Consider the following 13,733-nt stretch of genomic DNA (forward strand, 5'->3'; position numbering starts at 1 on the left):
AATTGACCCATGATTTCAACTATGAAAATACTAAATTCTCCACAAAACCCCTTCTGATTTATTTTTATCTCCAACAAAACAGAAACGAATATGTTTCGTAATATATACAAAGAAGTTCTTTAATATATATTCATCAAAATACTAGTAGTACTATAATAGTACTATTTGTATTCAAATATCTGAATGGAATACTTCTGTCAAACCATTTAAAACTTGATTCATTCCCTATTAGGGTTACTCTTTTTTGTTTGATGTGAAGTGGAATTATCTTCAATCCTTTTTGTTTTGTTTTGTCTTTTGTTTTACATTGAGCATTTGATTAAAAGTTTTATCAAGATCTATTGTCATTTAAATCTTTGTATTTTTCTCACCCTGTTACTAGCGTCTTTTTGTTTTTTTAGATTTTGAATGAATCTTTGTTATAAAAGGGAGAAAATTCTTTTTATTTTTTCTAATTTCAGTAGTATCTGCATTTATTGTTTTCTAGTTTTTTTTTTAAAGATGTATAACTGTCCGATTAAGAAAAAGACGTTTAGAATAACCCTAAAACAATGTCATTTAAAAAAAAGATTCTGTTTTTATATTCATAAAAAAGAAAAAAAAGTGTTTATTAACACTTCTAATGGCAAACAATCTATTGTTTGTAGTTGTACTAAGCAAAGGAAATAAGCAAAGATGGATAGTGGCTAGTAATAGAATACAGGATGCACGTTCCATCCTATTTGAGACTCTACAGCTGTATGTACCTGCATCTCAGAGTTGATGTTCACTCTGGATGGAACTCGAACCCACTACCTTCCGTTTCAAACGCCATCATGATATCTACTCACTTACTGAGTCGTGATAGGCACTTTCTTGTGCAATGGTGTGATATTTAAATTCACTTAATATTGTTTGTTTGAATCATCCCATTGATGTTTAAGACTGCAATTGATCAGTCTCTTATTGACATATGTGCATACTGTGCGTATTGCCACGATATTGCCTGTAGTCACAAACATTATAACCAAAGATGGATAGTGGCTAGTAGTGGAATCCAGTTTGACGCGCATTTCATGACTTCAGGCAATATCGAGGCAGTCTGCACAGGATGTACATGTGCTAACAAGAGTCTGATCAATCGCAGTCCTAAATATCAATGGGAAGATACAAGTAAACAACACAAACTGAAGTTTTTATGATGTTTTTTTTCTTTTCATTTACTGATTAATGATTTCCATTAACAGTGAATTGAAATAAAAAATATTTTCTTTTGTTTGTCAGTGATGGGAGAAACTCATAATTAGTCTCTAGGGTATCATCTTTAATAAATAATTATATTATTACTATTTGTCAGTGATACCAACACATTAATTCCTACTTAATTATTAATTTCTAATATAAACAAATTTTAGTTTTTATGATTAATCACTTGTTTACTTTTATATATATTTGTGTCAACAAACAAGAATAAACTTTATAAGCAAAGGTGGATAGTGGTTAGCAATGGAATCTAGGACGCGCGTTTCGTCCTATTCGGGGTTTATCAGCTGGATGTACTTGCATCTCAGAGTTGAGATATTTATGTCACGTTTGACCTTAACATAGAGTCGCTTAAAATAATGACTGCAACTTGATCCATAGAATTTGATCTGCACTGCGAAAGACCTGAAACACAAGACACTGGCTACCATCCAGTGATCAACCAATTGTTAATAAAACTGATTCCTACAGGAGGTCAGTCGCAGCTCGGATAGATCATTGGTAACATCCTTGACTAAGTAGCTGGGTGACACAGAATCGACTCCGTCAGTGGGCATCAGATCCCGCGAGATCATAGGTACTTCTTGCTGACGAGTGTCAAATAGCACAAGACCTAGGTCCAAAGTTTCAAGCTGACTACCTCCAACCAGCATCTCAACTAGCTAATCTCTTTAATATGCTATCTAACAGTATGAACCAAGGTTCATATACCTTGAGTCTAAATATTGTCAATTCATTGGTCTTTATCAAATCAAATGTAATTTTACATCTTATTTTAGATATACCACATTACTTGATGAAGCTCGTACACTAGTGGACTCAACTAAAGATTTAATAGCACTTCGAGAGGACATGCAACAAATTCAAACGGTATGTATCATGAGAAGTATGTTAGTTGTAATCTTCTAATGTTACATAAGATTTGTATTATCTTATATGTTTTATGTTTTTATAACTAATCCAAAGGAACATTTTAACAATATTATGTTAGTTAAGTTTAGCTAGTTTATTTGAGAAGAGATTTTAGTGGACGATGTTTTGAAGAAAAATCATTTACTGAGTAATTAAGCAATCAGCAAGAAATTCAAATCCCGCTTCTGAATAACAAATACCGGAAAATTAAGTGAACTCATTTTATGCCGTGTACTTATAACCTTTCACAGAGGCATCAAATACATAAATATGCTTTCGAATATTATTTATAGAAATTTATTTGACAATACCTAGCCTGTCATATGCCCTGACGGTGTTCTCGTGACTTTCGGGTTGCCTGATATGCCGAGGGCGATGAGACAGTGCATAACGGTATTGTTGTGTGCTAGGTTCAAAGAGAAATGTATGCTATGTGTATGCGAATCCGTCCAGTTATTGTTCCTAATTGATTTAACTAGTACTAATATAAGTAAAGATTATTTCGTTATGATTATCCGAGACTTTATTTTTAATACATAAAATAATTTTAAAGTATTAACATTCTTCTTTTTAACCAAAGGTATTTTACGCTGTTTATTTGTTTAACTTAAAACAACACACGGAGAGATTATAATTTATCTATGAACCAATCAGATTTAGGATAACAGGTCTTGGATTTTTAGCGCCAAATTCATTTTCCCATTTGCCTAAATAGAGTTTTGACATTATATCTGATGTCTGTTCGTAATGAAAACCCTAAATCGAATTGCAAACCCTAACCATCCATTGTACACTATATTTCAAATCTCTCACACTGTTTTATAACCTTCATTTAGTCATTATCAAGTTCATCATGGTATCTCTCAAAGGTCCTCCATAAATTATAGTCTCACTTCAACATATTAATATACGAGACTAAGGTTAATAAATGTTAAAATTCCAATTTAAAGCAATTTATCCCTTTAAAAGCAATTCTTTCAGACTATCTTCCGGTAAGTCAATGTTGATTTGTTTTTCTGTTATTTGCTCTCATATAAACTCAATAGTCTCAATAAGTGGTACGTTGGTAAACAAGGATACTACATCTAGTGAGAACATATTTTTCATACTAACATTCATATTTTCTACTTTGGAAGTGAAGTCGAATACACCTTTTACACTCGTTCTAACAATTGATTTGTGCAAGGGCTCTGGGATACGTGCTAGCCACTTTGCACTTTTGTGGTAAGGGGAATTGAACATGTCTAGGACTGGAAGATTGTCTGAAAGAATTGCTCTTAAGATGTACGATGAATGTTCATTTTGTCTTCTACAATTAATCCCTTTGTTTAATTTCGATCGTGTAATAAGAAGACGAAGATAATAAAACTGTGCAATTCATTTAGCACAATCTGATCACACATATACTTGTTAAGAACATTTATATATGAAAAAATAAAGTCAGCTAGACCGGAAATAGGGGGTAAGAGGAGACAGGGATAATAATAATAATAATAATAATAATAATGTGAAAACAATTTGAGACCTAATCACTCTGGATAATAAGCTAATTTTACCAGGATAGGTTTAAGGTGAGAACAAACTGTTTTTGAATACACAAAGGGGGTTTGAATTTTTGTTTGGTTAAGACTTCAATAAACCTTAGTATACTCCCTTTTACACTTTTATACAATACCACAAAAACCGAGTTAAGATCAATCTTATGGCCTGTTTCGATTATATGTTTGGCAATAGAGGATGATGGATGTTTATCCTCTACTCTTTTTGGTTCATTTGATTCTATTTGTTTGTTTAAAAAAGAAATAATAAAGAATGAGGATATTTGAGCGAACCATTCTTCCCAAAATAACTTCATCATCAGGCTCTACAGTTTCAAGTCTATAATTACTGTGATATTTTACAAAAGGTCAAAATGAGGCATATATTAATTAATATGACAATGTTATATGTTGAAACTGGTGAATATTTGCATCTGTCATGACATAGATCCTTCAAAATTGTGTTATTTGCAAATTAAATTGGTCATTTAATAAAGGTCAGAAATGATTTGGAGTAAAGTGTTCAGTCGCAACCGGTATAATAGTAATATAGCAAAATTGAGAATTATCAGTAGGGGGTTTGTGGAGATTTTAGTAATTTTATAGTTGAAATCATGAATTAATTGAAGCTAGATCACCATGGAAAGCCTGGAAGCTGAGGAGTCTCACAATAGGACGAAACGGACGTCCAGTGCTTCTAGGTTTTACATGTTGATCTAGCTCCAATTGATTCATGATTTCAACTAAAAAAAGCAAATGCAAACAAATCGTATGAATAAAATTCATAAAAAGGGAATTTCATCTTATCAATTGATATAATTATGATAAATAATAATAGTATTATCAGAATATAATACGTAATAAGAGGGACGTTATCAAGGTAACTACGATAAACCAATTGGGAATGATGGATATGGAGATTAGGATCGAGGTAATCAGTTAAAAAAGGGAGGGGGGCTGAAGAGGTTTATAATATTCAGTTCATGTATCCAGTGATCCAATGATTCGCTCAAATATTGTTCATTTTACAATATTCTATGAGGATCTTTAAACTGCTGAAATCATTTGATTCTACTTGTTTCTGCAACTATTTTTTCGTAAATGCTCACATACCCTTATTTGCAGATCATGATTGTTCCTCCAAATATTTACTTTTGAATTTGGTGGGAACGAATGTTGTTCTTTTTTTTTGTTTTTTTTGCGTCTAGATTATTCACAGATCAAATTTCAATTATCAGAATTGATTCTTTTTAATTCAAATTTTGTAAATATTAATTTTCCTCATCAAAACAAATGACAAAATTTATTTATTCTTATTTCTAATGTAAAATTTGATTGTTGGGGGGGAGGGGGAATTTGTAAATTCGTAAATAAATGAATTTCTTTTCACTTTGACACTTATGTCATAATGAATAAAGTGAGTTGATATGAAAGAGGATAATCTTAAATGAGGGAAATTCATGGAACGAGTCTATCTATCTATATATATCTTTGTACGTTTGTCCATCTAATGACCTGTCTTTTAAAAGTGATTTCATATAATATAACTTAGTTTATCCACTTTTTTTTATTGATAAGAATCACTTGTATTCGTACAAAAAGACTTCTGATATGATCTATCGAATGTATATATATTTCAATTTATCTCATCAATACTCATTGAATATAGTATTCAGTTAAGATAGGTAGATAGTTAGATGAATACATCTATGAATATTGTAATTTCTAAAGGAGATAGAGACTACTTAAACTGTTAAGGTCATAATCAAATGATGTTTAGTTTTTATTTTGTCTTATCTAACAATATTATTCATCTAGTCATGAATGCATCATTTATCTTAATAATCTCTATTAGAAAGTTTAAACAATTTCATTTATCATAAATTATCCTATTTATAACAATTCATATATAATCGAATTACATACTACTATGATTGGTATTTTCAGTAGTCTGTATAATCACTGATAACAGTTATGATTATTATTTATTTATTAATTAGTTAATTTAATATTTTCATTGAAAAATTCAGAGTTTATCTCTTTGTTGTTTCCTTCTAAAAAAAAAAAATCTACCCCCTTCTCCCCCTCTTTTTGTTATCTTTTCAATGAATTTGGATAAAAAGATAATGATAATAAGCTTTATTTATTTGATTGTTTTTTGGAAATGTTTAATTGAATATTTCTTAGTAGATGTTTTTTTGTTTTATATCGTTTTTTCTTGACAACACAAACAATCTAGTTACTTTAAAATGGAATATTATTTTGGTTTTCTAAATATTCAAGAGTTAGGAAAAAGTAAATACACACTTCTATATGGATTTAAGGGAATAATTTGTCGATTTTATCTAGAAACACATTAAAATTAACATTTGGAGGGAAGCACGGGATACAATGGACAACTGGGATGCAGCTGGACGATATAGATTACGCAGATGATCTGGCTCTTCTATCACACACGCGACAACAAATGCAGGGGAAGACAAACAGTGTAGCAGCAGCATCAGTAGATGTAGGTCTCCATATGCACTATGGGAAAAGCAAGATTCTCCGATACAACACAACATGCACCAATCAAATCACACTTGACGGAGAACCTTTGGAGGATGTGAAAACCTTTACACATCTGGGCAGCATCATTGATGAACATGGTTGATCTGATGCAGATGTGGGGGCGCGGATCGGTAAAGCAACAGCAGCATATTTACGACTGAAGAACATCTGGAACTCAAAACAATTGTCAATCAACACCAAGATCAGATTTTTCAATACAAATGTCAAGACAGTTCTACTGTATGGGGCGGAAACCTGGAGAACTACAAAAGTCATCATCCTGAAGACACAAGTGTTTATTAATAGTTGACTACGCAAAATACTTCCGATCCGTTGGTCAGAAACTATCAGCAACAACCTACTGTGAGAGAGAACAAATCAGATTCCAGTGGAGGGAGAAATCAGGAAGAAGCGCTGGAAGTGAATAAGCCACACATTGAGGAAAACACCCAACTGCGTCACAAGGCAAGCTCTTACTTGGAATTCTCAAGTTTAAAGGAGAAGAGAAAGAGCAAAGAACGCATTACTTCGAGAAAAGGAAACATGCATGAGAAGAATGAAATACGGTTGGAGAGAACTAGAAAGGAAGGGCGAGGACAGAGTGGGTTGAAGAATGCTGTATAGCAGCTCACATACAATTGAGTTTGTTTACATCTAATTTGGTGAAGCCCTTTTTGTTAACTTATTTAACGGACAGTCATTCGTACAACAACAACCTATCTATAACATTGTACCTTTATTATGTACGCTTGAGCACTGCCTACTGCCTACGTATGTATTCATTCTTCTAACCTTTCTATTAATCGCTTAATTGATTCGATGATTCATGCTTTTCCGTTTGCATATATGTGTACATCTTAATCCTGCTCGCTGTACTGTACTCACTTACTCGCTGACTCAGTCAATTGATCTCTCGCTCGGTCATTCGACTCTGAAGCTCACTCACCTGCTTTACGGCACTACTCTTTCATGCTTGCTTAACGTGACTGTAATTTTGGATATCTGAGTGTAGTCACGCAATCAACCCTTCGTATTCGCCTTCTGATTTATACATCGTTTGGGCGTTATCAATTAACGGTCATCAGGATGTACAATACACGAAGCTTAGGGATAATATCGAATATTGACAACCACAGCTGGTCGGCGGTCTATGCTCCATTGGGAGTAACAGGCGTAAGTAATTATGCACAATAAAAAAATAGAAATTACTGAACGACTTTCTTGTGCTAATATGAAACACATCAGTATCACCCAACTGAGCCCATCCAAGTTTTCATGAAGACCTTATCATCTTAGTAGCATCGAGCTGTTCGTCTGTAGTTCACAAGTCTGAATTATTATGAGTAACAAATCCATATTTTTTTAGGAAATGATTTATTATTGCAGTATACCACCTAATCAGAATCAACTACCCGCTATTTATAATTTTTTTTTCATTTTTACGCATTATAAAACGAGTATTTACATTTAGTTAATCGTTAGTTCGGTCTATTTATTAATTAACTATATATATAAACATTTTCAATTTAGCTTCAAGAATGGCTTATAGAAAAGAAAGAGCTTGCTGAAGAATATGATCAAGCAAGTAAACTATCAAATATGAGTTCGCTGGTACCATATAAAGTATTTGTCAGTAAACAATATACACAGCATCGTATACTTGAAAGTGAAATTGAAGCTAATAATGATCGTATTCAACAAGTTTGTCAAGTATGTTTTACTACAGAATATTAAATGATTTCTAGTTTCATAAAATATCTGATTGATGTATACATTGTCAATGGTTGTAGAAAAAATCATTTTACATATGTAATTTTATAGCTTGAAATCGAGCTACTAAATAACATCCCGTCCGTTGCTGCTACCTTGACGTGGTGGTCGGGATTGCCTATTCTGATGAACCAATCGAGCTACACTGGCTGGAACAATCGTTCCTCAAGGTCAGACCATGCCAGACAAGTCGGTTGAAAAACGGTAACACTAAAAGCAGCAAACCCAAGGTCCGAAGGCGAAGTCGTACTACTGACTGTATAGAGGTGTGGCGGCAATAAGGTGTTTCCTTCAGACAACAAGCATAACAGTGATACTGCCTTCTCACAAGGAGTAGTGGGTTAGAAAATGTCGACCCTAAAAAAATGCACACCTCACCTTGTCCCACGGATATCTGTCTCCGGCGGTAAGGTTCCAACAAGTACGGAGCTAACACAAAAATGTCTTGTGTGACCGACTTCAAGCAGTTGCACCTTGTGCACTGCGTTCATGCTCTCAGGTCATTAAGATCACTTCTAATCCTATTTTCTTTTCAGGTACCTCTAAAAGAACCCTTCCATGTGTGGGCAACCGGGAAGCGATAAGGGCCCTCATATCTTTAACAGCACTCAAGATCACTGACTGACTGTATAACATAATCAGATTTCAAATTTCACAAAATTAACTTGTTTCTTCAAGTTTTGATTTCCAGTAGTGTGAAGGTATAGATATTGAATAGTTGTATAAATCCACGTATAAATTCTCCGGTACAACGCATTCCTTCAGATGTTGATTACAACCAGTTCTTAAGTAAGGTTTCTAACAATGATGAATTGTTTCCGTGGGGGGGGGGGTGCTTGAGACTTATGAGTTATGAAATTCAATCACATTTAACAAATTTCAAAAGAAATTTCAAAGTTTATTCAGTGAATTATTCAAAATATTTCTGTTTCAAATGTGTTATCTGCAATCGTATTGTGGTGTGGGCTACTTATATCGACATAAGTAGTATATATCATGAGTAAGGAATAGAATATCTAGCAGCAGAGGATTGAGAAGATCGAGAAGAGAAGAACAAAAGTAGAAAGCCATTCATGTGGAAATCCAGGAACAATGAAACCTGAGACGATTAATGAACATTTTGCAAATGGAGTATCAGAGTACGGTTTTTGTATTTCACCAAGCAACTTTGTAATTTGTTCTCAACACATAAGCGGTTGTTCTAACCTGTGTTCTCATCCACTCCAGTAACATAAAAATAGTTAAGCCTGAGTTATAAATTTACCTATCCAAAGATATAATGGTATACACAAAAGATACAATCAGTAAAGTGATACTTTAATAACTTCTATAAGATTATATTTATGATAAGATTACTGTCATTATACTTTTCAATGATAAATTAGTTACGTATTTATACTATTTGAAAGAAACTATATAGTTACCATAGATCAATTGATCGTTTCATTTTCTTTAGTCATTGTACAAAAAGAAAAGAAAAGAAAAAAATATCTCTGCATAGATACCATTGTTAGTAAAATTTAAAAAAAATTTTTTGTTTTTTTAGTTTCCTTCACTAATCATCTAAAGGAGTCATGACGATTATTTAAAGTTTTTTAGTAGAGACTATTTACTTACAAAAAAAAACTAAAAAAAATAATGTCATTTTAAGATATAATCGGTTAAAATATTACCGAAATCTGCGTACTTGGTTTACAAAAAGAGTAAAGACATTTCGTTTTTGTTTTTAACTATTGCATGTTGTTGTATTATGAGTTGTATTATTATGGATAAACTGTAGTGAATCTATAATGTTTCTTATTGTATGTGCCTTAGTTGATATATCAAAATTATGTTTTCTTAAAAGATATGTAAATGAAAAGATGGATGAGGATCCGATGGTGGTGAGACTATAAGTTTATGGACGACCTTTGAATGAATCTAAAGTGAGCTTGAGAAATATTAGCCAATCAGTAAACAGTCAGCATAGAGTAAAAATATTTTATACAAAACCAAAAATATAAAGTGGATACACTTCTTTTACATGATCCAAAAACTTGTCAAGGTTAGAAAAAGGTCCCAAAATCTTAATGCATAAGGTAGAGGAACTCATCCGTATGGCTTCATAATAGTCGGTCTCTAGATCCATGATAAGGTCACAAAAACCCTCTCGGCCTCGACCACATAGCTTCAGTATTGTTTGTGTGTACTCCGGTTGTGTAGGTTTATCATTTTTATGATGGATATGTCCCTACAGTACTCATATCACTGAACAGCCGAAGTTTCAATAACATCTGCGAATAATGCAGTCAATGTTACTGGTGCTTTTATTATACAGTTCGCGGCAATTATTATAATATGCCTTAGTCTTAATCTGGATTGAGCGATAAAGGTTCCTATTCTAGCAAACGTCTTGCTTTAACATATGTTACATCGAAGGACAACATGACAGTAGTCTGTACAAGGTCTACAAGTCATTTGATTACTGCAATTACAAATAAAGGAACTTCTTAGTAGTCACATTAATTGTAGCCACCTAATTGTCAAGTCTTTTCTAAAATCGCTTGTGAAGAGGTCGCACATGTGCATCAGATACTGAAATTGGCGCTGTGACCTTGTTATCCTTCAGACGCTTCTGATTAACTCGTACATAAATTATAGTCTCGCCTCTGATGGTTTATTTCAAAGGTTATTTCAAAGACAAACTGTGTTGCTAAAGAAATAATCAAAGTCTTGAATAATCCTAACAGATAATTATCATCCTTAACATTTTAATCACGCGAAATCTTATTTTATGAATAAAAATTGATTGATGCTTCAACAATGAGTATCATCTTGGCAGTTTAATGTTCATTCTAGCCTCGCAGAAACAGATTCTGTGAGAGATAACAAAAATAATGATTGAGACAGTTCTATTAGTTTCATTTACGAACTATAATATCATTCTGTTATTTCTTTGAATCTATCAATCAATATCATGTGCCCAGTTGCCACTCATAATCCTAATTCTATTTTTGGTTTACTATTTACTCTACAGATTAGTAGCACTAAATTGAACAAGTACTCACTCAACCAGCACTATTATGCTCGACTAGACAGTCAAGTTCCCAATAATCCACTACTGACTAACTTCTCTCTATGTCCAGACTTGAGTCCGGAAGTAGCAATTAGATTTTACAAAAAATTTATTCTATAACAGTTTTGGTTTATAAACAAGGATACTAAAGCACATGACACTATAAAATTAAATATAATAATTATACATGAACAAGCCAAGGTGTCTTTGAATTGAGAAGATTGTAAATATTCGACTATCAATGAATTAAGAATATTTATCCCTTGTAATTTAGTCACTCAATAATTATATAATTCGTGTAACTATAGAAATGTTTCCCCTCTTGTTTTCTAATTTGATTACACAACTATTAATCTACATATATTAAACTGATTGCCACATACACACATCCTTAATATATATATTTTTTTTGAAATAGCATGTTACCAATACCATTGTGCAATATCCACGAATTGCTGATCAATTAAGTGAATTACTTAATAATTTTATGTTACTATGGAAGAGTCTACGTAAATTAATACAGGAAAGAGGTGATTATATGGTTCAGTTACACAGGGGTATGTTAACTTCTTTATCATTGGTTGCATAATTAGTTAATTCTCAATCTGGTTGTATATCCTTTTTCACTCATTATAGTTAACATTCAACTTTGAATAGAATGAAGTCAGTTTCTTTTGAAGTTATGTGTAAAATAATATACACTCGTCAGCTAGATGTACCTCCATATCAGGACTCACTAGCTGAGTGGGTTACGTGACGGCGTTTAAAGCGAAAGGTCCTGGGTTCGAGTCCCAGAGTGAACATCAACTCTGAGATGAAGGTACATCCGTCTGATGAGTCCCAAGGAGGACGAAACGCGCGTCCTGGATTCCACTACTAGCCACTATCCATCTTTGCTGATAAGTTATTTATGGTTTGTACTAAAGTATTTATTTTACAAATAATATAAAGGTTTTCAGAAGGGGATTTTTGGAGATTTCATTATTTTTTAAAGTTGAAATCATGAGTCAATTGAAACTAGACCACCATCGAAAACCTGGAAGCACTGGACGGCCGTTTCATCCTATTGTGGGACTCCTCAACAGTGCGCATCCACGATCCCAGGACCCAGGACCTACCAATCTCGAGCCAGAGCCCTTAACCGATAAACCACTGAGCCGGCATCCAACGGTGTTAATGTCTATCTTCAATCGACTGGTAGGTCCTGGGTTCGAATCTCGCGAGTGCGGGATCGGGGATGAGCACTGCTGAGGAGTCCCATAATAGGACGAAACGGCCGTGCAGTGCTTAAAGGTTTTCATTACCAATGATAAACAGTTATATTACAGATCCATGTTATTTTGGATCCCATAATAGGATGAAACGGCCGTCCAGTGGTTCCAGGTTCTATATGATGATGTAACTTCAATTGATTCATAATTTCAACTATAAAATTCCTTTATCATTCTTTACTTTAATATTCTGTAAATATAAATCAATTAAATGTAATAATGAACATATACATTTCAATAAAGACGGTAGATTTAAATCAAACAAATAAAATTATTAGAATGATCACTATGACAAATTATGTAATATGTGTTTGCATGAATAGTCAATTTCAGTGTACTATTAATGAAAGAGAGAGGTGAGATAAATCAATGTAACAACAAAAAAACTAGTCGAAAAAATTTTTTTTGATATTTCGCAACTAAGTTGTTTCTATGGAGAATATATGACCAAATGAAAATAACAGAAAAAAGTATTAAATTGTACAATCATAATACAGTACAATATATATAAACTTAGTCTTAGAAATTTAAATCTTGGTAGCAATACTGATAAACAAGAGTTGGGAAAGAATTATTAGGTAACATATTAAGTTTTTGTTAATATGAAGTGTGCCTGTCTAGATACCCTATTAATATATGACGTGATGATCCCTGCCAATCAGAGAGGGGTGAATTATCGATTAGAGCAATGAAATACGAAAAACCGTACGAGAAGTCTAGAGCACTTCTTTGTCCTGCTTTCTATCTAGTCCAGCCAGTTGAGTCCACAACACCAATAACAGCCTCTGCAATATGAATCATTATTCTCAAACAAACTGGCTTCGTATACCAATCAAACTGACCACATCGAACCATAAAATAACAAACAACATTTGTACAAGATTTAGCCATATGTGGCTGGGAATAGGGGAGGCAGTAATTAATTGACTGGGGATAACTCAGGAATGGTAAATTATATGATAATAGTCTATCGGTAAAAGTGAAGCTCACAATAAGAGGGACACAAATATGAATAGTTAAGATGTATATTATCTAGCAGTGGAATCCAGAACGCGCGTTGTGTCCTATTTGGGACTCGTCAGCTGGATGTACCTGCATCTCAGAGTTGATGTTCACTCTGGGACTCGAACCCAGGACCTTTCGCTTCAAACGCCATCGCGTTATCCACTCGGCTGCTGAGTCCTGATAGCCACTTACTTGTGCGATGGGGTGAAGTTTAAATTCATTTAGTATTGTTTGTTTGAATCTTCCCATCGATGTGTTAGGACTGCAAATGGTCAGTCTCTAATTGGCATATGTGCATACTGTGCGTATTGCCTCGATATAGCCTTAATTCACATGCATGGTAAGCAAAGATGGATAGTGGCTAGCAGTGGAATTTAGTCTATATCGAGG

The 13,733-nt window shown here is 33.4% G+C and overlaps 1 protein-coding gene across 1 annotated transcript in view; it reads left to right on the plus strand.

Moving 5' to 3' along the window:
- Smp_123740 (putative spectrin beta chain) overlaps nucleotides 1-11,656 on the plus strand; it is a gene marked incomplete at both ends in the record, with an annotated part of 50,869 nt that extends 39,213 nt beyond the window's left edge. The window contains 3 exons of the mRNA XM_018797007.1: nucleotides 2,022-2,112; nucleotides 7,773-7,952; nucleotides 11,486-11,656. Coding sequence (XP_018652092.1) covers nucleotides 2,022-2,112; nucleotides 7,773-7,952; nucleotides 11,486-11,656 — 442 coding nt within the window. The remainder of the gene's footprint in view (nucleotides 1-2,021; nucleotides 2,113-7,772; nucleotides 7,953-11,485) is intronic.
- Nucleotides 11,657-13,733: the final 2,077 nt, after the last annotated feature.

This window comes from Schistosoma mansoni, chromosome 4 (assembly GCF_000237925.1).
Source record: "Schistosoma mansoni strain Puerto Rico chromosome 4, complete genome".
Taxonomy (NCBI): Eukaryota; Metazoa; Platyhelminthes; class Trematoda; order Strigeidida; family Schistosomatidae; genus Schistosoma; species Schistosoma mansoni.